We start from the raw sequence: 27821 nt of genomic DNA, 5'->3' as shown, positions 1-27821 counted from the left end.
ATGGTTTTACGTTTACAGAAAGAAGCACTGGGTATAGTTGTGCATTTGGTGGGCTGAATGAAGGGGATAATATGGTTATGGTAGTAACAGTGTATTCCATGAACTTCAGTGGAGAGAAGATATTAGAAATCATTTAATAGTATTCCGTTGTATACATGACCTTTATTCAATTCTCTATTGAGGGCATTTTGGTTGTTTCCATGTCTTGACCACCATGAACAATGCTGCGATGAACATGGGGCTGCATGTGTCTTTATGTGCCCATGTTTTCAAGTTTGGGGGGTATATACCCAGTAGAGGGATTCCTGGGTTATATGGTAGTTCTATTCTTAATATTTTGAAGAACCACCATACTTTCTTCCATAATGGTTGTGCTAATTTACATTCCCACCAACAGTGAATGAGGGTTCCTTTTTCTCCGCAGCCTCTCCAGCACTTGTTATTACTTGTCTTGTTGATAAGAGCTAATCTAACAGATATGAGGTGGTATCTTGTAAGAAATGATGACATAGTATCAGTTACGACAACATAGATGGACCTTGATAACATTATACTGAATGAAATAAGTAGATCAGAAAAAGCTAAGAGCTGTATGATTCCATACATAGGTGGGACACAAAATTGAGACTCATTGGGCATAGATAAAAGTGCAGTGGTTACCAGGGGGAGGGGAAGGGAGGAGAAGGAAAAGGGGAGGGGAGAGGGAAGGGCATAAAAAGAAACAAAATATAGGGTGACAGAGGATGATTTGACTTTGGGTGATGGGTATACAACATAATCAACTGTCCAAATGATATGGAGATATTTTCTTTAAATCTATGTACTCTGGTTGACCAATGTCACCCTGTTAAATTTAATTGTCTAAATAAAAAGAAAAGAAATCATTTAATATGTCCCATCCATATTTTTGCTAATACCAAAAATTCCTAATTCGTGTTTTGAAATTCACGTGCTAGTTAATAACAGAGCTGAAATGTCCAGGTATCTAACCTAGTGAGTATTTTTTTCTCTCTATCATAATATTTCTATAGCTTGTGATTACCTTTCATTTTGATCATTTTGTGTAGTATGTAGTTTTTGTCAAGAATTTCTGGTACTTGGGAAAATCTAAATTTATGAGGTCAAATTGATTTTTACATCTATTTTTAAATGTAGCCTGGTAGTTCTTGAACTCTGAAGAAGTAATAACACTTTGAACAAACCTGAAGCAGTCAGCCACAAAATAGCTTTATGCATTGCAGACACAACAACATTAAAGATAGCCTTGATTTCCATTTATCTAATATATTATTTTTTCTAGACATGTGACTCTGAAATAAAATTGGTTCTAGACAGTTGTCTATAATTTATTTTGTTTTAGTTAAACCATATGAAAAAATGACTCTTACGCAGTTGAAGGAAGCTGAAGATGAATTTGATGAAGAAGATATTAAAGCTATTGAAACATATAGGTACTGTAATTAATTGGGGTAATTTATGAGTTTTGGAATGAAGTATTATAAGAATGTATTAAAATAAAGCCCTATTTTGTCTGCAGAATAGATTAAAATATAACAAAACTAATTTTTAAATAAGATTTTAAAACTAACTCATATAAGTTGGAATTTTCCCAGAAATGTTTATGCCTTTGCTTAAATTAAAAACTACCCAATAATGTACCATAGAACTTTATCAAGTGACACATGAGTAAAGTGGAAATATCAATAAATGGCTGATAAAAAAAGGGCCATGACTTTCTAGCATGATGTCTGTCAGTGGTTTCTATCATTTAATAATTAATTACCAGTTACAAATTCTCTCAAAATTCAACTTATTTTGATACTAAAACCAGACAAAGAAAATGTGAAAATACCTGACCTATGGTGGTGCAGTGGATAAAGCATCAACCTGGAATGCTGAGGTCGCTGGTTCAAAACCCTGGGTTTGCCTGGTCAAGGTATATATGGGAGTTGATGCTTCCTGCTCTTCCCCCCTTTTTCTTCTCTTTTCCTTCTCCTTCTCCTTCATCTTCTTCATCTTCTTCTTCATCGTCTTCTTTGTCTCATTCGTCTTCTGTCTTCCTTTTTCTTCCTCCCTCCTCCTCCTCCTCCTTCTTCTTCTTCCTCTTCTTTCCCTTCTTCTCCTCCTCCTCCTCCTTCTTCTTCTTCTTCTTTCTCTTCTTCCCTTCCTCCTCCTCCTCCTCCTCCTCTTCCTCCTCCTCTTCCTCCTCCTCCTCCTCCTCCTCCTCCTCCTCCTCCTCTTCTTCTTCTTCTTCTTCTTCTTCTTCTTCTCTCTCTCCTCCCTCTTTAAAAATGAATAAATAAAATCTAAAAAAAATTGTAAAAAATGGTATACTATAAAAAAGTATTTCTATGTAGGCACAACATTTTAAACAAAATATTAACAAATTAAGTCTATCAGTTTAAAAAAAGAATAATACGCCCTGAACAAGTAAAACTGATCCCTGGAATGCAAGATTGTTTTAACATTAAAAAAAAAAAAAAAAAAACATGAAGGGAAAGGGGGAGGGTGCAATAGGGAGGGGGGCAAGAGAGATGTTGAGGAGCATCCCGGGGAAGGGGAATGCATTCAGGGCAACACTAGAATCTATGTAAACACAATAAATTAAAATCAATAAAAATTAAAAAATCAAAAAAACAAAACAAAAACAAAAATCAGTGAATTGGGTTAGAAGCAGAAATACTCAAGCAGCAATGAGCACACCTAGCATTTGTAAAAATAGACCAGTGTACCCTGGAAAACTGCTTTACTCTACAATGTGAATTGAGAAAGCACAGTATGAGTCTTAAGCATCTTATGGTGCCAGCAAGTAAAGAAGTGCTAAATTTTTTTTTAAGGCATAGGAGCTAAACTAAAACATCTCTCAACGACCAGGATGGAACAACAAAATAAATATAATATTGGACTGTAAAATAAATATCCATGAGATGTAAATAATTAACTGAATACATGAAGAAAAATTCAAAAGAAATTTCATTTCTTTCTCATTAAAGAATTCCAATTAATGAGTAAGCATAGAATGAAGAAAATAGAAAAATCACCATCTGAACATCACAGCAATAATTCCCCATAGGCAAGATCCGCTGATAGATGCTAAAATGGGTAGGTGAAATTTTAAGTAGAAGCATGGTATTTACATAATCTCAAAGTATCTCCTCCTCCAAATATTTAGTAATTATGAAGGAGGAAATAGTTAGTTACCAGTGTAGAGTTTTGGTGCATATGATCTTAGGAAAATGACCAAGGTTAAAATGATGAATGATACATACTGACATTACGTAACTCCAGATATGATGTGCTAAGGAAGACATATCCCATCTGTGGCATACTTTTTATTTTTATTTTGTATTTTTGTATTTTTCCAAAGTGAGAAGCAGGGGGGAGTCAGACAGACAGACTCCTGCATGCACCTAACCGGGATCTACCTGGCATGCCCACCAGGGAGTGATGCTCGGCTCCTTTGGGGCATTGCTCCACTGCAATCGGAGCCATTCTAGCACCTGAGGTGGAGGCCATGGACCCATCCTCAGAACTGCAGCCAACTTTGCTCCAGTGGAGCTTTGGTTTCAGGAGGGGAAGAGAGAGATAGAGGGAAAAGAGAGGGGGAGGGTGGAGAAGCGGATGGGTGCTTCTCCTATGTGCCCTGGCTGGGAATTGAACCCGGGATTTCTACACACTGGGCCGACACTCTACCACTGAACCAACTGGCCAGGGCCTGTGGCATACTTTTTAATATTTCATAACCTCAATATAATCATAAGAATACATCAGAGAAACCAAAATTTGAGGGTTTTTAAAAAGACAGACCAGGTTGACATCAGGAAAGATGGCAAAATAGAAAACTTCAGGTATTCATCTCTTTACCTAGACAACAATTATATTGGCTAAAACTGTCTGAAGTGACAGCTATGGAACTCTGAAGTCTATTTAACACTTTCAGCTTCCAGGATAAAACTTGGCTGCTAAATTGCAGTTAGTATTGGTTGATTTCAGTTCTCAGTTGCTAACAGCTATCCATCTCTCACCCTCTAGCTTCATTGCTGGCAGCTGTTTGGACAGAAACCTGTATTTCTGATAAAGGCTACTGTAGTAGGGTGGGCAATAAGGACTTTGTCCTTAAATATCAAAGTTCTGTGTTCTGATTGTGGATTGCTGCTTGTGACACAGAGGTACAGACACAGAGCCTGGTCATCATTGTGTCAATCCCCACTGGCTAAGGAGGCTTCCAGGGCATTTAAAGGAGCCACATCTATTGTTTTATGGACACTAAAGATATATGTAACCATGTATATGGAAAAATTTAAAAGTCTTGGGAAAGATGAAGGCTCAGAGAAAACCTAATAGTTTCACCTTAAGCTGATCCCTGGCATAGAGGCTCCAATAATAATAATTAAAAATAATAACAATGAATTATAATAAAACAAACCATAGGGAAGGAAGAGAATCTGATTTCCAGAGTTATCACATTACCTATATTAATGTTCAATTTTCAAGAAGAAAAATCACAAAGAAAGAATAAAGTGCAGCCCATTCATAGGAACACAATAAATCAATTCAAAATATATCTATGAAAGCCCAGATGTCAGACTTACTGGGCAAAGATTACTTAGTTAAAGATGCTCAAAGAGCTAAAAGTAGACACGGACAAAGATAGGAAGACATTGTATGAATAAAATGAAAATACTAATAAAGAGATAGAAATTATAAAAAGGAACCAGAAGGATATTCTGAAACAAAAAAGTAAGATATTTGAAGTAAAATATTCACTAGGGCTTCAAAAGCACATTTCAACAACAAGAAGAAAGAATCAGCAAATTTGAAGACAGGACAATAGAAATTAAGTCTGAGGAATAGAAAGAAAAAAAGGCAAGTGAACAAAGCCTAATTGGCCTTGTGGCATACCATTAAGTAAACCAATATATGTAACTTAGGAACCCCAGCAGATGAAAAGAGAAAGTGGCAGAAAAAGTATTTGATGAAATAATGGCTGAAAACTTCCCAAACTTGACGAAATAGATAAGTCTACAAATCCAAGATATTCAATGAACTTCAAGTAGGATAAACTCAAAGAGAACCACACAAAGACACATCATAATAAACTGTAGAATGACAAAGATAGAAGCTTGAAATAAGCAAGAGAAAAGGTACTTGTCACATATAAGGGACTCTTAATAAAACTATCAGCCAGTTTCTCATCAGAAATCTTGAAGGCCAGAAGACTGTGTTGATATTGTTGAAGTGCCACAAGAAAAAAATTATCAAGCAAGAATCTTTGACAAAGCTTTGCTATAAGAATGAAGAAATTAAAACATTCCTAGGTAAAAAGCTAAGGTAAAGGGATTAAGAAAAAAACACCTCATAGACAGACAACAGTATGGTGATTATCAGAAGGAAAGGGGAGTGGGGGAGGTCAAAGAGGATAAAGGGGGATACATGGTGATGGATGAAAACTGGACTTGGGACATTGAACATACAATATAATATGCAAATGAGGTATTATAGAATTGTACCCCTGAAACCTATATAATTTTATTAACCAATGTCACCCAATAAATTCAATTTAAAAATAAATAAATAGAGTTGTCCTAAAAATTAGCTACAGGAGTCATTCAGACTGAAATTAAAAGGTACTATAGAAAGTAACTCAAAGCCATATGAAGAAATAAATAACATAGGTAAAGGTAACTACATAGGCAATTATAAAAACCAATATTACTGTACTTTTTATTTTTAGCTCATTTTTTTCTATATGATTTAAAAGACAAATTAGTCAAACAACAATTGTAAATCTATGTTAATGGACACACAATATATAACAATGTAGTCTGTAACAAAAATATAAAGGAGGAGATGGGATGGAGAGATATAGGAAACAGGGTGTGTGTATGCTGTTGAAACTAAGATATTTTTCACAGTAGGTTATTGTAAGATAGTAATTTTAACCCTTAAAGTAACTACTTAAAGAATACCAAAAAAGAAAAAAGAAGGAAATAAAAACGGTATTTAAAAAAATTAGCTAAATACAAAAAGAAGCAATAATGGAAGAATTGAGGAACGAAAAGTATATAACAAATACAGAAAGTAACTAAATTGCAGAAGTCCTTCCTTATCAGTAATTACTTTGTTGTGTTGGGTCCCAGACTATTGTCATTGATGCTATCAATTTAAAAATCATAGCCTTGCTGGGTAAAGTAATCTTGGTTGTAGGTCTTTTCTTTTCATCACTTTGAATGCCAATCTCTTCTAGCCTTAAATGTTTCTGTTGAGAAATCAGCTGACAGTCTTTCTCTTGATGCTTTTAAGATTTTTCTCTTTGTCTTTAACCTTTGCCATTTTAATTGTGATATGCCTTGCTGTGGGCCTCCTTGAATTCATCTTGTTTAGAACTTTCTGTGCTTCCTGGATTTCTGTGTCTTTTTTCTTCGCCAGGTTTGAGACATTTTTGGTTATTATTTCTTCAAATAAGTTCTTGATCCCTTGCTCTCTCTCTGCTCCTTCTGGTATCCCTTTGATACAGATGTTGTTATGCTTCATGTTATCCCAAAGGTCCCAAAATTATCCTTATTCTTTAAAAAAAAATTTTTTTTCTACTCTGATTGGGTGTTTTTATTTTCTACCTTTTCTTCCAAATTGCTAATTCAATCTTCTGCCTCATCCAACCTACTGTTTTTTTCCTTCCAGCATATTCTTCATTTCAGATATTGTATTCTTCATTTCTAATTGGCCCTTATTTATTTTTCATGCTGCCCTCTCTCTTTGTCTGTCTGCATCTCTCTTTGTTTCTATATATTAGATAGGTCTGCTATAACTCCCAGTCTTTGTGGAGTGGCCTTAAGTAGTGGATGTCCTGTAGGTCAAGTGGTGCATCACTTGATCACCTGAGCTGGGTGCTCCATGAATGTCCCTTATGTGTGTTATGTGGGCCCTCATATTGTAATTGAGCTTTGATTGCTATCATCCCATTTGTGCTTGGGATCAACTCTTAGGCTGGCTGACTGTGAGGCCCAGCCCCAACCATAGTATGTGAGGTGCTGTGCAGGTGTTAACCACATGAATTCACCTTAGAATGGTCTGATGTCTGCTGAGATCACCCATTGGAGATACCACTTGTGAAGCTTATTGAATCCTGCTCTGATGTTGTCTGAAGCTTGCCACTAGGTGTGTTGATTCTGGGTCTCATGGAAGGGACTCTGGTGCAGGCCAATGACAGATGTTGCCTGTGACTGCTCCTGGGTAACCAATTTGGAGTTACAAGTAATCCACAGTTTGTAGCTGTTTCTGCTGAGCGTGAGTACGTGCATTAAGGACCATCTGTACACTAAAGCTTGCTTTTACCAGCCCTAGGCCTGGAGGCAGGTTACAAAAAGTCCCAAGGTACCTTGACATCCACTTCTGCCTGCCCCCACCTACCAGCTGCCTATTAGTCTCAGTAGCTAAAAGAGCCTCAGGCAGTACTCAAATTGCAGGAGGTAGGTTCACAACGAGTTACTAGATAGGGGTGAGTGGTTGTCCTGTGAAGGGAAGGTACTGGTCAGGTTTTGGGGAAGGTGGAAGGTGTGGCCTCTGCCTCAGAGCCACAATTAAGTCTGTCCTGGGTTTTGCCCTGATGTTAGCAGGTCACAGCCAGTAAGAATGGGGCAGGTGGGTCAGCCAGAAGGATGGAGGGTGGTTCTAGTGGATTTCCCATGAGGTTAAAGCATCAGTGAGGTCTAGGGTAATGTGAGGGGGGGGATAGCACCAGTCCCAAATCCACTCAACTCAGTCAGTGACACCCCTTGAGTTTGACCAGACCTCTATACCTTGGCCAAGGCAGCTGATAGCAGGACATAAACTCTGCAGGGTGGAGTGCAGGGGAATCCAGAGTGTCAGGCTATTGTTTTCCCCCAGACTGTTACTACATGGAGGAGAGTAGTCCACACAAAAAAGATGGCATCTGCAATATTGGAGAATGAATCAGCACAAGGATTCTGGTGGCTGTCTCTTCAACTTTCTCCCAAGAATTAAAAACCCCAGACTCTCCTCATGTGACTCTAGTCCAGTCTGCCCTCTCTCTACAGGAGCCCAGGATGAGTGGCTGTGAACAAAATTTTGTGCATTGACTCTTTAAGAGGGTACCTGTGTCTCTAGCAGACTCCCAATTCCCCTGAAGGACAGAAATCTAATTGATTTTTATGGCTGGATGTTATGTGGGCCCTTATTCCTAGCTAAGATGTTCTGGGCTAGGGAGCCCAGCTTGTGGTTAAGATCTATGCTTCTAAGGGGGAACCCCTTGCAGCTGAGATAACCCTTTGGAATGTAAGCCACCATCCATGGGAGTGTGGCCAGCCTTTTTGTCTCTGCTCTTCCTAACAGTCTGGATGTGTCATATTCTTCTTCTTCTTTTGAGGGAGAGAGGGAAAGAGAAAGAGAAGTAGGGAATAGAGAGAGAGAGAAGCATCAACTTGTCACTCTGCTTTATTTGTGCAGCTACTGATTGTTTCTCATATGTCCCTTAACTGGGCATTGAACCAGTGACTTCAGGATCAAGCCAGTGATCCTAGGATCAAGCTGGAAACCTCGGGCTTTGAACACCATGGTGACTTTGGCACTCCAGGCCAACAGTTTATCACTGTACCACCACTGGCCATGCGGGATGTGGTTTCTTTAAATCCTTGGTCATAAGACTTCTCTTCAGCTAGTATCCAGTTAGTTATTCAGGATGATTATTCTATAACTTAGTTGTAATTCCAGTTTGTTCCTGGGAGAAGGTGAGCGTAGCTTCCACCTACTCTGCTGTCATCTTGGATCTCCAACCCCACGGTTCTTAAATTTGTTGGTCAAAATAATCGCTTAGCATTGTTATTAAAAATTTAGATTTCTGTGTAAATTGACTTCAAGATATGCAATCAGCAAAATTGAGACTATGGAAAACTTTGAACAAGCAATTTTCTTTCAACAAAGAAATTGCTAGAAAAAAATTTTTCTAGAGCTAAAAATACATGGAAAAGAATCTGTGAATTAAATGAGATTTAGGAAATATAACAACCACTTGTATTAATCCAATAGGGTCCTCATTTAAATAAACAAATTTAAAAAAATGGACACAGGGCCCTGGCCGGTTGGCTCAGTGGTAGAGCGTCGGCCTGGCGTGCGGAAGTCCCGAGTTCGATTCCCGGCCAGGGCACACAGGAGAGGCGCCCATCTGCTTCTCCACCCCTCCCCCTCTCCTTCCTCTCTGTCTCTCTCTTCCCCTCCCACAGCCGAGGCTCCATTCGAGCAAAAGATGGCCCAGGCGCTGGGGATGGCTCCTTGGCCTCTGCCCCAGGCACTGGAGTGGCTCTGGTCCCGATGCCCCAGATGGGCAGAGCATCGCCCCTTGGTGGGCGTGCCGGGTGGATCCCGGTCAGGCGCATGCGGGAGTCTGTCTGACTGCCTCCCCGTTTCCAGCTTCAGAAAAATACCAAAAAAAAAAAAAAAAAAAAAAAAATGGACACAGTACTTAATGCCACTGAATTATACACTTAAAAATGGTCAACATGGTAAATTTTATGTTTTGTTTTTTTACCACAATAATTTTTTTTAATGGAGAGAATAGGATTATTTGTTTGATACCTGAACTGTGAAATATCTTCATCTTTTAGAGATATAAAATGAAATATTTATATATCTGTCCCTCTCTATGTCTCTCTGTTTCTGTCTCTGTCACAAAAAAAAGTGATACTATACAAGAAGTCATTTCACCTGCATCTTTCACATCAAACGTTCAACTCTGCCACCAAATTATGGCATTTTCATATAGCTGCTGTAAATTTTGATCTAAGGAAAAAGAAAATTTTCAAAATTTTACTTGTTCTTTTCTTTTTTATGTGTGACAGAGATAGAGAGAGAGAGAGACATAGAGAGGGACAGACAGGAAGGTAGAGAGACAAGAAGCATCAACCCTTTGTTTTGGCATCTTAGTTGTTCATTGCTTTCTCATATGTGCTTTGACTGGAGGGCGAAAGCAGACCAAGTGACCCCTTGCTCAAGCCCGTGACCTTGGGTTCAAGCTGGTAAGCTGTGCTCAAACCAGATGAGCCTGCACTCAAGCTGGTGACCTTGGGGTTTTGAACCTGGGTCCTCTGCGTCCCAGTCTGATACTCTATCCACTGTGCCACCACCTGGTCAGGTCAAAATTTTACTTGTTCTTAAGATAAACTTCTGTAGTTATTTTGATCAAGTACTGAATATTAAAGCGAATTTCTCATTTAAAGCCAAAACAAAATAGCAACAAAAAATTTTCAAGACTTTGTTAGAAATGAAGTTTTAGGTTCATTGAGTTGAAGGTATAGATATTTCTAATATGCTTCTTGCCCTTACATATGCATAGGCTCTTCCATTATCAGCATCCCCTGCAAGAATGATATATTTGTTGTAATTGATTAACCTACATCAATACATCATCATCAGCCAAAGTTCATCATGTACACTGCACTTCATTCTTGGTCTTGTACTTTCTGTGGGTTTGGGAAAATGCATAATGACATATATCCATCATTATGGGGTCATTCAGAGTATTTTCACTGCCCTAAAACTCCTCTGTATTTTGCTTATTTATCCTTCTTTTCTGCCAACTCCTGATCTTTTTAGTGTCATCATAGTTTTGGGGTTTTTTTCCAGATTGTTTTATAGTTGGAATCATACAGTAGCCTTCTCAGATGGTCTTCTTTCACTTACTCTTTCACAATATGCATTTAAGTTTCCTCCATGTCTTTTAATAGGTCATTTCTTTTTAGTATTGAATAATATTCCATGATCTAGATGTACCACAATTTATTTATCTATTCCCTACTGAAAGATATCTTGATTACTTCCAGTTTTGGCAGTGATAAATAACGCTGCTACAAACACCTGTGCAGAGGTATTTATGTGGACATATATTTTCAATTCCTTTGTGTAAATGCCAAGAAGTGCAATAGCTGGATCATATGGTAAGTATGTTTAGTTTATAAGAAATATTCAAACTGTCTTCCAAAAGCTGTACCATTTTGCATTGCCACCACCAATAAATGGAAGTTCCTGTTATTTCACATCCTCTCTGGCATTTGGTGGCATCACTGTTCCAGATTTTGGCCATTATCTTAGGTGTGTAGCAGTCTCTTGTTTTAATATGCATTTTCCTGAAGACATAGATGTGGAGCATCCTTTCATATAATGCATTATTTGTCATCTGTATATCTTCTTTGGTGAGGTTTCTGTTAGGTTGTTGGCCCATTCTTTAATCAGACTGTTTGTTCTTACTGTTGAGTTTTAGAGCTTTTATATATTAAGGATAACAGTTCTTGATCAGATACGTCTTTTGCAATTATTTTCTCCCCATCTTTACTAAGGAAATAGATTCCTAGAGAGAACAATTGTTACATCAGTTTCCTGATCTTCAGAGGAGTTTTATACTAGGGCACAATTGGAACAGTGGTTCCATATTCCCCAAGTTTCTGAATTGCAGCAGAAAAACCTGTTCCCTTGGCAGACCAGTTTTGTAACGTGCTTCGAGCCATTCTTGGTAGCTCAACTTAGAGCCTCCTCCATCTTTCCACTGAGTTTTTAAAGCACTTAATTCTGTAGATTAAATTTGTTGCTGCTTAAAATAGTTAGAGGGTGTTCTGTCCATTCAACTTAATCCTAACTGATATGATTGTTGGGTATAAAATGCAGCCACTGAGCTCTTAGTCACTTGCTGATGGCAAAACTAACCCAAGTCTTTACATCTTTCCCTGACTAATTCCATTGAAGTAACAAAGAAAAATGAGGAAGGGAAGGTATTAGAAGGGAGGAGGAAGAGATATAGTTAATAGTTATACCGTAGGGCATGGTGACATCATTGGAACAAAAACTTCTTCAAAATTTTGAAAACTATTAAAGCCTGTGAGATAAAATTGAGGAAAGTTAGTGATAATGGTGCTAAATACTCATTGCAAATAAAGTCTGGCTCCTAGAAGACCTTTGGAATAACTGTAAATTCTGAATATCTGGGTCAGGAGAGGGAAAATTGAAGGAGTTCAGTTTGAACATTGTGAGAGGGCAAGTCCTAGACATGAATTGTTATTCTTGGCATTTTCCTCTAGGCTTCAGTTTTGCTTGGATTACTTGTTTTATAGAGTGATTTCACCTGACATGTTTCTAATATGTGAAATAAGGACAAAGTGTTTTAAATTATACCCAGGATTTTGTATTAGGTATAGTGAAGCCAACAGATCAGGATATAATTTCCATTGAAAAGATAGTTTTTTACTCACTGCACCACAACGCAGGGCCACGCAGAAAAGCACTCCCACTGGACGAGAGGCAGAAGTGAGGGGATAGCGTGGGCACCAGCCTTCACGTGTTCTTCATGGGAAAGGGAAGCAAAGCAGGCAAGCAGGTTTAGGATTGGCTAGTTTGAATAATTTGGGCAGGGTGTGAGCTACAGGTCCTGTCTCCAGTTGTCTGGTACCTGACCCATGGACAATTAGGGCAGAGGGATAATGGTTCAGTTTAATAAGGAGTTGATCGAGGGACTGGACTCTGGACTGGTTGGTTTGCATTTGAAGAATCTGCTCTCCAGCAAGAGGTTGCTATCTTTCAGAACTAGCTAGACCTGGGAGGGGCAGTCTGTCCAGGATCAGCAACGCCCCCAAAGCCAGAGCATCAAGAATATAGAAAATAAGAAAATATAGTTAATATACAGAAAGAAGGGAAGTAGTTCCAATATAACTTAGGGATATAGAACTAGTAACTTTGAAGAACCTAGCACATGAATAAGAAACCATTTGGATTTGCTTCAGGAATCCAAGCATTCAACAATTGAATCAGAGTAGGTAAATTTGGAGAGTTAAGAAAGTGTTAAGGCTCCCTATAGATGAAGAGGTAACATGAAATGCTTACTGTGTGCTAGGCACCATCCTCAGAAATTTACATGTATTATCTCATTTGATTCCCAAAAGTCTTATGCAAGAAGGTATTGGTATTATTCCCATAGCAGCTGGGGAAACTGAAGCTTAGAGAGATCAAATAACTTGCCCAAGTTCATGCTGCTAGTAAGTGGGAACTGGTGTTTAAACCCAGTTTAGTCTGACCTTAGGGTTCAAACTTCTCATTCCTCTCTATCACCTTTTTACCTGCAATAAATTTTATAACAAGTAATTATACATATTCAGAAAGGCCTTGGACTGAAGGTCAGCTTAGCATGATAGTTAAGAGCATGTAAATGGGGATAATAATAGTGTTAACTTTATAAAACTTTTGCAAGGACTAGTTAATGTAATGCACTTATAACAGTGCCTGGCAACATAATAAGCACTCAGTAAATGTTAGCCATTATTATTATTATATTTTCTCCCTTAAGTATATAAGAATTCTGTATATGAGAATTTGTTGATTCAATGTCTAAATAAACCCTCTATAGCTATGATGAAGACCTAGTATTAAATAAAAATAAATTTAAGTCAGTAGCTGACTTCTATTACTTGCAATACCCATGATAACACAAATTCCCATATAAACATAGAACGTGGCATTATCTTATCATTAATAGTAATTCAATCATTCTTTTTTTTTTTTTTTTTTTTTTGTATTTTTCTTAAGTTGGAAACGGGGAGGCAGTCAGATCGACTCCCGCATGCGCCTCACCGGGATCCACCCGGCATGCCCACCAGGGGGCGATGCTCTGCCCATCTGGGGCGTCGCTCTGCCGCAATCAGAGCCATTCTAGCGCCTGAGGCAGAGGCCACAGAGCCATCCTCAGTGCCCGGCACACTTTGCTCCAATGGAGCTTCGGCTGCGGGAGGGGGAGAGAGACAGAGAGGAAGGAGAGGGGGAGGGGTGGAGAAGCAGATGGGCACTTCTCCTGTGTGCCCTGGCCAGGAATTGAACCCGGGACTCCTGCACGCCAGGCTGACACTCTACCACTGAGCCAACCGGCCAGGACCTTAATTCAATCATTCTTTAAAGTGCTTGGTATGTACTAGCATTACACTCGCTGCCCTAAATTATTACTGTGTATGGGAATGAACTTAAGAATATAATAATTTTCTTATGTAATTTTATTTCTTTTTTTTTTTTACTTAGAGAGAAGCGGTTACAGGAATGGAAAGCTCTTAAGAAAAAACAAAATTTTGGAGAGTTAAGAGAAATTTCTGGAAATCAGTATGTGAATGAAGTCACAAATGCAGACGAAGATGTATGGGTTGTAATTCATCTATACAGATCAAGGCAATTACTGTTGTGTTTTGGTTTTTTGTGTTTTTTTTGCAAAATATTAATATGCTAATGTTTTAAGATACATATTCTAGTTTGATAAAGCATATAGCAAAGAGTACTCACAAAAAGGAAATATATGTATATATATGCACATACAAGTATAGAGTCATTGGCTCCAGGGGTTAAATTAGGTATTTTAATATATTTTCTAACTTAAAGAACTTGTCACACTTTTTAGAAAAAAGTAAGCATGCTCTGGCAGTTAATTTAAATAAAACTTACAGAAAATCTTAAAAATAGAAATAAGGATAAAATGAGCCCCCTAAATATTGGCTAGGTAGATTCAACAGTTATCATTTTGCTATATTTATATCATTTGTGTGTGTGTGTGTTTGCAGAACCATTTCAAAGTAAATTACACACAGCATGGCACTTTTATCCTAAGTACTTTAGTATATATTTTCAAAACATAAGTGCATTTTTCTATAACCATAATAGCATTTTCTCACATAACAATAGCATTTTCTCACCTAACAAAATTAACAGTAATTCTCAATAGCATCCAATACCCTGTTCTTACTTAAATTTTCCCAACTAACTTCAAAATGTCTTTTATAAGTACTGATATTTTTGTTGGGGTAGTGAACACACAATGCAAGATACAGATGATGTGTTATAGAATTGTACACCTGAAATCTGTATAACATTTTTAACCAATGTCACCCCAATAAATTTAATAAAATTTTTAAAAAATTAAATAAATACATATATTTTTTAACAAGATCCAATCAAGAATTATGCAGTGCATTTGGATATATCATATCTCTTATCTCTTTTTACAGAACAATTCTCTTGCATTCCCCTGGTAGTTAACTATTCCCAATAGTTAATTTTAGAGTGCTTAGCTGTACTAAGTATAATCCATATGTCCCCTTGCCTCCTCAGCCTGATATGATGATAACTGAGAAGAAGGGACTTTATCCCCAACTCTGTGCCACAGAGAAGCTGCAAGTTCCCATAGTTTCACAAATCTCTCATAGAGACAGCACCTCTAGTGTTAGGTCCCAGACCCTCTGCCTGAGCTCCAAGCCAATCCAGGAATAGAGGCCATGACAAAAGCCCTCATTGTCTTTATTTCATTATTTGAATAAAAAATGCGTTCTCTCTTCGGGTCCTCAGAGAAATTCTGTACAGAGCAATTTATGCAAATGATAGTCTTGCTGTTTACCACCAGCTCATTGGTTCCTCAGACAAATTTTGATAGGAGTCATACCCCATAAAAGAAGACATTATTTTTACTATAACTAAAATGCTTAGTAAATAATTTTTTAGTAGTTTAAAGTCTTAAAAATAATCATTTCCTGTTTTTCCTATCAACTTGGAGATTTACTGCTTTTGGTTCTTCATAGTAAGTATGTGAAATAGTAACATTTATAATACTAGGATTTGTATGTCATAAATGTTATATACCGAAGTGTTATATACACTGGATGTCTTTCCTGAGACCCATTAGGATATGCAGAATAGATACTGGTTCTGAATTACCATACCCTGGTATACAATTATTTTAATGGTTATTACTAGATAAATTACTACATTTGACCAATAATTTTCAAAAGCTCATAGAAGAGGTTGAATGCATTTCAGTCTCATGGTTTTAAAAACTGTCACATGCTTTGATGAACTTAAAAGAGTAAGGATTTGTTTTTATAATATTTTAAATATTTGTGAACTCAAAAGGTGTTTTTCTGCATTCTAAGAAAGTTATATAAAATATTAGTTTTCTTGACATTAAGAAAATGTTTTCATCTGGCCCTGGCCAGCTGGGCTCAGTGATAGAGTGTTGGCCTGGCATATGGATGTCCTGGGTTCAATTCCCTGTCAGGGCACACAGGAGAAGCAACCATCTGCTTCTCCACCCCTCCTCTTTCCCTCTCTCTCTCTCTCTTCCTTTCCGGCAGTCATAGTTTAATTGGTTCAAGCGCATCGGCCCTGGTCACTGAGGATGGCTCTGTTGTGAGCATGGCCCTGATGGGCAGAGTATCGGCTCTAGACAGGGTTTGCTAGGTGGATCCTGGTCGGGGCGCATGCGGGAATCTGTCTACCTTCCCTCCTCTCTCTTGGAAAAGAAGGAAAAAAGTGCATTCATGTGTCAGTGTTAAATATACATTTTAAGAAAATTAATGTGCCTGGCCTGTAGTGATGCAGTAGATAAGGCATCGACCTAGAATGCTGAGGTCACTGGTTCGGAACCCTGGGCTTACCTGGTCAAGGCACATACAGGAGTTGATGCTTCCTGCTCCTCCCCACTTCTCTCTCCTCTCTAAAATGAATAAATAAAAAACCTAAAAAAAAAAATAAAAATAAAAATAAACTAAAAAAAAAAGAAAATTATAATCAAATTTGAAAAACAGAAAAAAATGTGTTACAATTGTATTTTATAAAAGTTTAGGTTTTAATAATGGATTTACTTAAAATTTTCATATTGGAAAGTGAAGTATAAGTATTAAGTTTGTATTTCTAGCTGCCTTTTATAATTATGAGAGGGTAAGAATTTGCTTTTATACTAGGTTCCTAAGTTTTATAATTTTAATATTTCTTTGCCACTAAATTTACAGAACTGGGCCCATTCTTCATCCAAGTGAAGGCTCAGCCTATTTAGGGCACCTTAGAGGGATCTAACTAACCCTGGCTGAGCTTAGGGCCAGCTTGTTTCTGTTTTTATTCAATCTTATACATGTTCCCAAATTCTGATTTTGAAGGAATGGTGCTTTTACATTATTTTATACCCAACTGATTTTTTTTTTTTGATAGAGACAGAGAGAGTAAGAGAGAGGGATGGATAGGGACAGGCAGACAGGAAGGAAGAGAGATGAGAAGCATCAGTTCTTCATTGTGGCACCTTAGTTGCTCATTGATTGCTTTCTCATATGTGCCTTGACTAGGGGGGCTACAGCAGACTGAGTGACCCCTTGCTCAAGCCAGTGACTTTGGGCTCAAGCCAGCGACCATGAGGTCATGTCTATGATCTCACACAAAACCAGCGACCCTGTGTTCAAGCTGGTGAGCCTGTGCTCAAGCTGGATGAGCCTGTGCACAAGCCAGCGACCTTAGGGCTTTAAACATGCCTCCTCTGCGTCCCAATCTGACGCGCTATCCACTATGCCACCACCTGGTCAGGTTAGGCTGTTTTCTGAAATCAGAGCTGTCCTTTATATTTTATAACTTTTATTTGGGTCCCTGAACCCCAAATCCAAATTGGTTCCCTTACCACTTACTGTCATAACTGTCTTCAAGCAACTACTTTCTCCTTGCACCACAATCTATTATATCATATCCTCTTAATTTCATACTTTTCCCTGCCACCACCAATGTCCACTGCCTTCTGCCATTCATACCACTCACCTCTTAAGTATCTGTTGTACTACTGACTCAGCTCTCATTCTGACCATAATACTAATATGAATCTACATTAGATATTAGTGGATTCAGTTCACCTATTTGAGAAAAATTGAAACTTTTTTTTCTTCTTTTTCCAAGTGAGAGGAGGAGAGACAGACTTCGCATGCACCCTGAACAGGATCCACCCGGCCACTTGAGTCTGGGACTGATGCTCTGCCCATCTGGGGCCATGCTTATAACTGAGCTATTTTTAGCACCTGAGGCAGAGGCTTCATGGAGACCCATCCTCAGCGCTGGGGCTGATGTGCTCTAACCAATTGAGCCATGGCTGTAGAAGGGAAAGAGAGAGAGAAAGTGTGAGAGAGAGAAGGGGGAGGGGAAGGGTGGAGAAGCAGATGGTCACTTCTCCTGTGTCCTCTGACTCGGAATTCAACCTGAGACATTCACACGCCAGGCTGACAGTCTACCACCGAGGCAACTGTCCAGGGCCAGAAAATTGAAACTTATAATTGATATTTAAGTTAGGCAGTATATACTTTTCTAATAATACTTTTAGTAGGCCATCCACTAAACCAATGTGATCAATATTCCATTACTGATTAGCTGTTGTAGAAGAAAGGGAGATTTTTGGCCTGAGGGCAGGACTAAGAAAATACAGAAGACAATGAATTATGGTATACTTTAGATGAGATAAACTATGGAGAACTCCAACAAGCAGCGCATGGGCCAATATCAAGATTAGTAAATGAATGTTTATGTATGTCAGCTGAAGATAAAAAAAGATTTTGTTTTGGTGTAATTCCTTGCTTTGACTTTTTTTTTCACCTTTTGATCTCCTTCACCTGTCTCCCTCCCCCATCCCCCACCTCTGGCAACTGCCAGTCTGTTTTTTGTATCAATGAGCTTATTTTCTGTTTAGTTTTTGTTTTTTTTTAGATTCCACATTTAAGGAGATCATTAGGTACTTGTCTTTCTTTCACATAGCATAAAGTCCTCAAGGTTTATCCATGTTGTTGCAAATGGATAAATTTCATTCTTTTTTATGGCTGAATACTATTACATTATATATACACACATTTCTTTATCCATTCATCCATTGATAGGCACTTAGGTTGTTTTAGTATTTTAGCTATTGTAAATAATGTTGCAGTGAACATGGAGGTACATTTTTTTTTAAGTTAATGTTATCATTTTCTCTCTATAAATACCTAGAAGTAGAATTGCAGGGTCATATGATAGTTCTGTTTCTAGTTTATGAGAAACTTTGATCTGTTTTCCATAGTGACTGCTCTTACCAACATGGTTCCCTTTTCTCCACATCTTCTCCAAGATTTGTTATTCCTTTATTATTTTATTTTATTGATTGATTGATTTTAAAGAGGGAGAAAGGAAGAGAGAGAAAAACATCAATTTATTGCTTCACCCATTTATGCATTCATTATTTGTTGTCATTTTTAGCTTTATTACTTTTTAATTGAATTTTACTGAGATGACACTGGTTAACATAATTATACAGGTTTCAGGTGCCCAATTCTACAACACATCTCTATAAACCATATTGTGTGTTCACTACCCCACAAGTCAAGTCTTCAGTAATCACCATTTATCCCCTGCAATCCTCAAATGTCAGAGCAGTGTCTAACCAACTGAGTGAGATACCTGCCCAGTGCAACACTTGTTACTTCTTGTCCTTTTTATAACAGCCATTCTAGGTGGTATGAAATGATTACTCATTATGGTTTTGATTTGCATTGCCATGATGTTTAATGATGTGGAACATCTTTTCATGTACTTGTTGGCCATCAGCATGTCTTCTTTGGAAAAATATCTATTTAGATCTTCTGCCTGATTTTTGGTTTGATTGTTTTTGGGTGTTTTTTTTTTACTATTGAGTTGTATGGGTTTTATTTTTAATACATTTTGGATATTAACCCCTTATCAGATATATGTTTGTCAAATATTTTCTTCCAGTCAATTGCCTTTTCATTTTGTGGATGATTTGTTTGCTTTTTAGTATGATGTAGTCCCATTTATTTATTTGTGTTTTTGTTGCTTTTGCTTTTGGTTTCAGATTCAAAAAAATCATTGCCAAGCCTATGTCAAGAAGCTTACCACCTATGTTTTCTTCTAGGATATCTGTGGTTTTAGGTCTCAGGTTCAAATTTTTTATCCATTTTGAGTTAATTTTTTGTCTATGGTTAAGACAGTGATCAAGTGTCATTGTTTTGCATGTGGCTGTCCAACTTTTCCAATACCATTTATTGAACAGATTGTTCTTTCCCTGTTGTATATTCTTGGTGGGCTCTTTTGTCATAAAATAATAGACCATATATGTCTGGGTTCATTTCTGGGCTCTCTATTCTGTTCCTCAGATCTATGTGTCTGTTTCTATGCCAATACCATACTGTTTTAATTACCAGTACTGTATCTTTGTAGTATAGTTTTAAATAAGGGAGTGTGATGCCTCTTGCTTTGTTCTTTCTCAAGGTTACTTTGGCTTTTCAGGGTTTTTCTTTCTTTTCTGTATGTAGTTCTATACACATTTTAGGATTATTTATTCTTTTTTTAAATTTTCTTTACTTTTAAAACACATATATTTCTATTGGACTACCTGATACAAGGATAGTGTGATATGGATGGATAGTATGAATGACAAATAATACAAATATATTTTATTTAAAATAAACAAAAAAGGTTACAAAGCTCAATAGGTCACTTGGCAACAAACTCTTGCTTGACTGTATTACTGAACAAAAAACAAAGCTGAAGCACACACATCCTTCTTTTTTGACTATATGGAGATAAGTAGGAAGACACTACTTAGTTTTTTAAAAACTGACCTTCCTTTAAGACCTGGTCATAGAAGTGTAATGTAAATGAATCCACCTTTTCAGTTGTCATATCATATCTGTGTCACCTGTGTATTCTGAGATCACACATATGCCTGCCAATATACCTGGGAAGGGTTGCTATATCATAGTTACATAAGTTCTTGGCAGGTAGGACTGAGGAAAAGTAATTTGGAACAAGTTTTACATCCTATTTAGAACAAATCATTAGTACTGCCTCAAACAACAGGTTACAATAGAAAGATACTGCCTGGAAGTTATCCTTTTCACTTTGGTTTGTTTTTAGGTTTTGTCTGTGATTTACAGAGTTGTTTGATTCATTTGCTTATAGTACAATCCTGCCACAATGTATTAAAACACAAGATTCCTATTGTTTCTTCATCTGCATGTTTCAAGTCTGAAACTCAGCTACATCGTTCATATGTCAGCAGTTCTTGAATATTAAAAAAAAAATAACAAATGGGTAAAACTCTGCTAAAAATGCAGATGTCTACAACTATAATGGTCCTAGATGGGAAGGAGACAGACGGTGAGGGAGGGAAGAAAGCAAACATGTTCACGTGCAGGGAATGTGGTTCAAGTCTTTGAATGTAAAGACAACTTCCCCAGAGAAGCTGGCTATAGTGGTATTTCCAGAAAAACTTCCTTTGCCCAACAAAAGAACCTGAAAAGCTCCAATCTAAACTTTTGAAAACTACAGTTACAGAATGCTGTGATTGATGATCAAAGCAGTAGAGGGGAGAAGGATGAATGTGCCTCCAGTCTGGCTATCGCTGGTAGCAAAAGCCCTGCAGCTGCCGGCGGATCAGATAAACCACGGAAGTACCAGGAGTGCTCTAAGGACGGGGGTAGAGAAGCACTGGACACATTACCTGTCCATATCAGTGACAGGGCTTTGTGGCTAGGAAAATGTCCTAAATAGTAAAATGACTCCAGGATAGACCTCTCTCTCCATCATTAAATGTGGCAGAATTAAAAAAAAAAATTTACAAGTAGATAAAGTGAAAGCAAAATTACAAGGCAGAGAGCACAAAAAGTATCAAGACAATGCTATAGGTTCAACAGTATTCCATGAGACTAGGAAACCTGTTAACTTTGAAAACCCTAGCAAAATATCACTCTTGTTTATAAATCACATATTTCTCATATGACCATACGCTGAGACCATGTACTGAAGAATCCTACGTTCAGCCTTGAAGCAGTCTGCATTTCTCTGCCAATCTTGTGGCTGAGTATCCTGTTCCAGTCGGTTTTGGTGCGGGTGACTGGAAGCTGCCGGCGCCAGGCCTTGAATGTGGTGTCTGACAATGTCTGATAGTTTTCACTAATTGCTGACTGATACTCATTTTCTGCATGCTCTATGATTTTAATAAACCCCTTGGCAGTTTGTACTTCATTCGAAACAGTTACTGAATCCTGTACATCTTTATGACTAACCAAACCAACTGAACACTGCCATCTTCATAATAGTGTACCTGAATCTTTCTTTTGGTTTTGTTTTTTTGTTTTTTTGTTTTTTCCGAAGCTGGAAACGGGGATAGACAGTCAGACAGACTCCCGCATGCGCCCGACAGGGATCCACCCGGCATGCCCACCAGGGGGCGACGCTCTGCCCCTCCAGGGCGTCACTCTGTCGCAACCAGAGCCACTCTAGCGCCTGGGGCAGAGGCCAAGGAGCCATCCCCAGCGCCCGGGCCATCTTTGCTCCAATGGAGCCTCGGCTGCGGGAGGGGAAGAGAGAGACAGAGAGGAAGGAGAGGGGGAGGGGTGGAGAAGCAGATGGGCGCTTCTCCTGTGTGCCCTGGCCGGGAATCGAACCCGGTACTTCTGCACGCCAGGCCGACGCTCTGTCACTGAGCCAACCGGCCAGGGCCGTGTACCTGAATCTTAAGTACTCCAACCACCTGGGCTGTAGGTGGAGTGATGGTGAACTTCCATTCTGATCTCCAATCCAGAAATTTTTAGGCTGAAACTGGTGGCTTTCACTACACGCAATAACGGTCTGTTGGCCATCTATAATTTTAGCATAAACAGTACAGAAGCCATTGGAATAATGGTCTTTCACGTAGACCCGTAAAGCGCTGTCGCATGATTCTCTCCAAGACTTCAGACCTCCATCTGCTTCCTCTGGCTGGGGTTACTTGCTTCTTTCCATAAGAGATCAAACTTAAAGGAAATTTTGTTTCTTGGATCTAAAAATCTGCCATTACCCAGGTCACCATGTTCTGTAATTAAAACCTGATCTTCACATCCTTCTATCTTCACAGGCATGAACTGATCCATGTTATACTGGGGAAATGCATGTGCTGCCCCTCCCCAAAGAGATTGTCATTATTAGGTAGTAGCCAGACATCATTGAATACTTCATTAAGTTCCCCTGGGGGTGCATGAGTAATGAATTTAGCAGCTATGGGTACCTTCTCCTCATCGGACACCCGATCCTCCAAGTCAGCCATCTTGGTCTGCCCTCAGATTATTTATTCTTATTTCTTTGAAAAAAAGCCATTGGGATTTTTTTTTTTTTACACTTGAAACCTATATAATTTTATTAACCAATGTCACCGAATAAGTTCAATAAGAAATTAAAAAATACTAAACCATAAAGTATAAGAATTAAAGTGTAAAAAAAAAACATCCTAAACCAAAAAAACCCAACTATTTTTTTTGTGTTACTGTGTACCAAGAGGTGTTTTGTTTTTTTTAAAATAAATTTTTATTTTAATGGAGTGACATCAATAAATCAGGGTACATACATTCAAAGAAAACATTTCCAGGTTATCTTGTCATTTAGTTCTGTTGCATACCCATCACCCGAAGAGAGATCATCCTCCGCCACCCTCCATCCAGTTCTCTCTGTACCTCTCCCCCTCCCCCTCTCCCTCTTTCCCTCCCCCCACCCCCCGTAACCACCACACTCCCGTCCATGCCTCTTAGTCTCGCTTCTATGTCCCACCAATGTATGGAATCCTGCAGTTCCTGTTTTTTTCTGATTCGCCCATTTCACCCCACACAGCCATTGGGATTTTGCTAGGGATTGCACTGAATCTGTAGATTGCTTTGGGTAGTACAGCCATTTTAACAATTTTGATTCTTCCAATCCATGAGCATGGAATAGCTCTCTAATTATTTGCTTTTTTCTTTAACTTCTTTCATTATTGTCTTATAGTTTTCAATACATAGATAGGTCTTTCACCTCCTTGGTTAAAATGATAAATAAATAAATATTTGGAAAGACATACAAAGCAGTACAACAGAAAATAACAATTTTGTGCGTTCAAGGAAGCTTTCCCTGATTAACACAGTTCACACTAATCTTTTGTCATAACACTATTTCAAATATGCACCATATGAATGATGAGGAAATGAGTATAAAGACAAAGAAAAACTACTATCAAATTTAGGTTTATTAAAGAAAAGAAAACACAAAAGAAAGATTAGATTTATATATATATATATAGGTTTGAGAGAGGAGGAGAGTTGAAGTTCATTAGCTGTTTATATCGGAACGGATAAAATTTCCCAGTGAATGTGTCTGGACTTTGGGACTAAGAAGAGGGTCCACGACACTATCACCAGGAACATATACACTGGAGGCAACGAGAGGAAAAGGCAGTCAAAGCAGTAAAAAAGAAGTTAGTGGAAAGCTATTAAAGAAGCCAAAACAAGAGGGCTTTGAAAATGGAAAGTGAACAGATCATACAGATTTTCATTTTCTTTTTCATTTGGGCTATGAACAGAAGGAGAGAGAGTAGTTATTAGAAGAGGACAGAGCATAGTAAGGGACTTTTTAAAACTTAAATAGCTTGAATGGATTTATTTAAAGTGGAGAAGGAATGATTGAGAAAATAGGAAAAGAAGGAAGCAGAAAAACAGAGAAAATTCCCATAGGAAATGGAAAAAGTATGGGATAAAGTAGAGGACTAGCTTTGAAACATTTTAATAAAGCTGTGAATGAATGATAGGCTGGGAGAAAAAAAATTGAAGAATGGAAGTAATTGGATTTAAGTTATAAAGCAAGAAGAAGAATTTCAGGGTTTGGTCACGCTTTTAATCAATTTTAAATTTCTAATGAGGAGTAGTTGTGGATTATGGGGAACAGGATGTGGCACGGAGTGGTGTAAGGCCAGTAGCCGCGGCCGTCACAGCCACCAGGCTTGTGCAGGTTCACATTAGGTTCAGACAGACGGTGGAGAAACAGCGGAGTTGAGAACTGGAGGGCCATGCCTTTATTCTAGCCTTGCACCGGTGGATGAGTAAATACACACAGTAGGAATACACTTCCCTTTTCATTCAGGGCTCCCAAAGCCACTGACTTTCTCCCAGTTTTCCTAGAATCAAAGGCCCTACTAGCTCAATCCTCTCTGGTTCCCATCTCCTTCTCTCTGCACAAACTGGCTTCTCCTTCAGCACCGCACCCTACCATCTTGGCTGCTTCTCTGCAAAAACATGGTCTCCTTCCACTTCCTTCTTCTTCTTCAAACTTTTGGTGCGAAAACCCCTCCTCCAGCAAACATTAGCATAATCAAGCCTCTTCCCAAGCAGGAAGGTAATTAGCAGAGTCACCTGGCAGCGCCATCATGTGGGCAGCGGCCATTTTTAATAATAAAAGTGAACAAAATCAATTACAGTAACACAAATTTTACAAACTTATTTGCCCAACAAGTGGATGCCAAAGAAAAATGTGGGTGATATCTGTTAGAAAGAAATTCAAGGAAGTTTGAGATGAATTTTGGATTTGATAATCTTTTGTGAAAATAACCCTGGGATGGTGATAAGAGTTGGGATCCCCTTGTTTCAACTCTGAACAGCCACAAATTCCCTAAAAGTGTCATTTTTTTTCCTCATGTGTCCCATAAACTAGAAATTGGCTTGGTTAAATTAATGCTAAGTCAGATGTGATTAGCCTTAGTTAGTCATCAAATTGCCATGGTAGCAAAACTTTATTCCCAGTCTATAATGGTGTTTGTAATGAAAATCAGAGGATTCTACAGTTTATTACTAAAAATAATAGAGGGTGATAATTGATATGTTCTTAGATATTATTAAAAGAATATCTAAAGATATATTTTTATGAGATGTTTCACTTATTTTGTTAGTCTGAGATGAGTAGTTTGTTTTTTATAAAGATATTGTATGTACTGTTTCTCTTTTTAGCATACCAATGTGTTTGTTGGTCAACCAGCATCTTAATCTTCTAGCAAGAAAGTTTCCAGAAACTAAATTTGTTAAAGCCATCGTGAATAGCTGTATTCAACACTACCATGACAATTGTTTACCAACAATTTTTGTTTATAAAAATGGTCAGATAGAAGGCAAATTCATTGGAATTATAGAATGTGGAGGGTTAAATCTCAGGCTAGAAGGTAATGATGTTATTTTAAAAACTTGTTTATAAAAACACAGGTGAAAAAGTCACTAAATTAACAAATATCATGGATGTTTTTATTGCTATATTTTCCTCTTTCTTCCTTTCTCTTTTTGAATGGTTCTTGATTAATTTCCTACAATAATATGCTTACCATAACACCTGCTTGTTTAAATACTTACTGGTTCCTTGTCTCAAATAAGTCAAAATTTCAGAATCTTTTGTGTGAGAATTTCAACCCACTTATCTATCTACTGTTCACAACAATTAGGGGATCAAGGAACGTGCAGATACTCCAGTACTTTCAGCCTTTAGTGCATTTTCACCAATGAAATAAAAGTTGGTTTTGCATCTCATTTGCATAATTCAGGGGTTGGGAACCTTTTTTGGCTGAGAGAGCCATGAGCGCCACATATTTTAAAATGTAATCCCATGAGAGTCATACAACAACCCGTGTACGTTACACATTATCCAATAAAAATTTGATGTTGTCCCGGAGGACAGCTGTGATTGGCTCCAGCCACCCGCAACCATGAACATGATCAGTAGGAAATGAATGGATTGTAATACATGAGAATGTTTTATATTTTTAACGTTATTTTTTTTATTAAAGATTTGTCTGCAAGCCAGATGCAGCCATCAAAAGAGCCACATCTGGCTCGTGAGCCATAGGTTCCCGACCCCTGGCTTTCTTTGACTTATCTTTTGCTTTTTTGATGTTCTTGTTTAATAAAAAAAAATCAAAGGCTACTTTTTTTTTTTGCTTCATATTCATTTTGAAATATCCCCTAATTTCTGTGGGAAGTACCTATTTCTCAGTGTTTTCTAGTTTCTGCTGCAGCCAGGCAGATCTTCAACCACTACCCACAGACACACTCATTTGTTCTTTTATACTTTGTTTCATACTCTTTCCCCATGCCCAAATACCCTACTCTTCTTTATTCTTGCTTCTACATCTTATTCCTTTGTGGGTCTCCTAGTTTCCATTTATCCCATTCTATGATTTTGGACCAATTCATAATCTAACTTCCTATTCACTACTGAATCTCTATACAACGCACTTGTTACTTATCCAGTGTGTATTTTGATATTGTAGTAATTTTCATTGTCATCTAGTTTTAAATATACCTTTTCTACATTAATATTATTAGAGTCAACTTCTGTTTCATATAGATGAGAAATTCTTCTTTGAATTTTTCTAAGATTTTAATCTAATGATGGGTTATTTATTGCAGAACTTGAATGGAAGCTGGCAGAAGTTGGAGCAGTACAGACTGATTTGGAAGAAAACCCCAAAAAAGGCATTGTCGATGTGATGGAATCTTCAATTAGAAACACTTCTATTTATGATGACACTAATAGTTCAAACAGTGATAATGATGATACCAAATAGAGGGAAACAGTTAATAAATAGCTTTAAAGTGTTTATTTGTCACTGCCTTTATAATCAGAGATCAAAAAATTTATAGATTTTTTTTCAGTTTTATGTTAGAATTATAGCTTAGATATCATTTCAAGAATTTTCAGATATTTCAGAAATCGCCTCCAACAAAACCAGAATTTATAATAAACCCTGAATATATTTCTGTGCCTTATCTTTTTCTGACCCATGTTAGACAAAAACACTGATATTACAAGTCCTCTGTGTTCTTTATTCCTTTCCTAAGAAAGACCTATGAATGCATATGATGAAAAGAAACCATGAAATTTCATTTAATTTATGTTAATTAATTTAAAGTCTATTATTTAGGGACCCTGAGTGAAAATTCTTAAATTTATGACAATATGCCTTTTCTTTGACATTTCTTACCAATTAGAAAAATTAACCACTCAATATAACAATGCAATATAAAGATTCTAAAAAGTACATAAAAAACATATCCACTTATTATTGTTTTAATAGTTATAACTATTAATTTAGAAAATTAATAAGTGCTATTGTTATTAGGCAATAGGATCATAAAACTGTATGACATGTTAAGTTTCTAAATCAGGAAAAGTGAGAAAAA

At 37.6% G+C, this 27821-nt stretch overlaps 1 protein-coding gene and 1 pseudogene across 1 annotated transcript; one reads left to right on the top strand and one right to left on the bottom strand.

The window, feature by feature from the left end:
* PDCL2 (phosducin like 2) lies at nucleotides 1-27205 on the top strand. The gene is made up of 5 exons (XM_066386276.1): nucleotides 1-31; nucleotides 1361-1451; nucleotides 14065-14208; nucleotides 25602-25810; nucleotides 27048-27205. The coding sequence occupies exons 1-5, from the start codon at nucleotides 1-3 to the stop codon at nucleotides 27203-27205; spliced, it is 633 nt and encodes a 210-aa protein (XP_066242373.1).
* On the bottom strand, nucleotides 21215-22903 carry LOC136405538 (F-actin-capping protein subunit alpha-1-like; annotated as a pseudogene).
* Nucleotides 27206-27821: the final 616 nt, after the last annotated feature.

This window comes from Saccopteryx leptura, chromosome 5 (genome assembly GCF_036850995.1).
Source record: "Saccopteryx leptura isolate mSacLep1 chromosome 5, mSacLep1_pri_phased_curated, whole genome shotgun sequence".
Lineage (NCBI taxonomy): Eukaryota > Metazoa > Chordata > Mammalia > Chiroptera > Emballonuridae > Saccopteryx > Saccopteryx leptura.
This window is presented reverse-complemented; position numbering and strand designations above follow the sequence as displayed.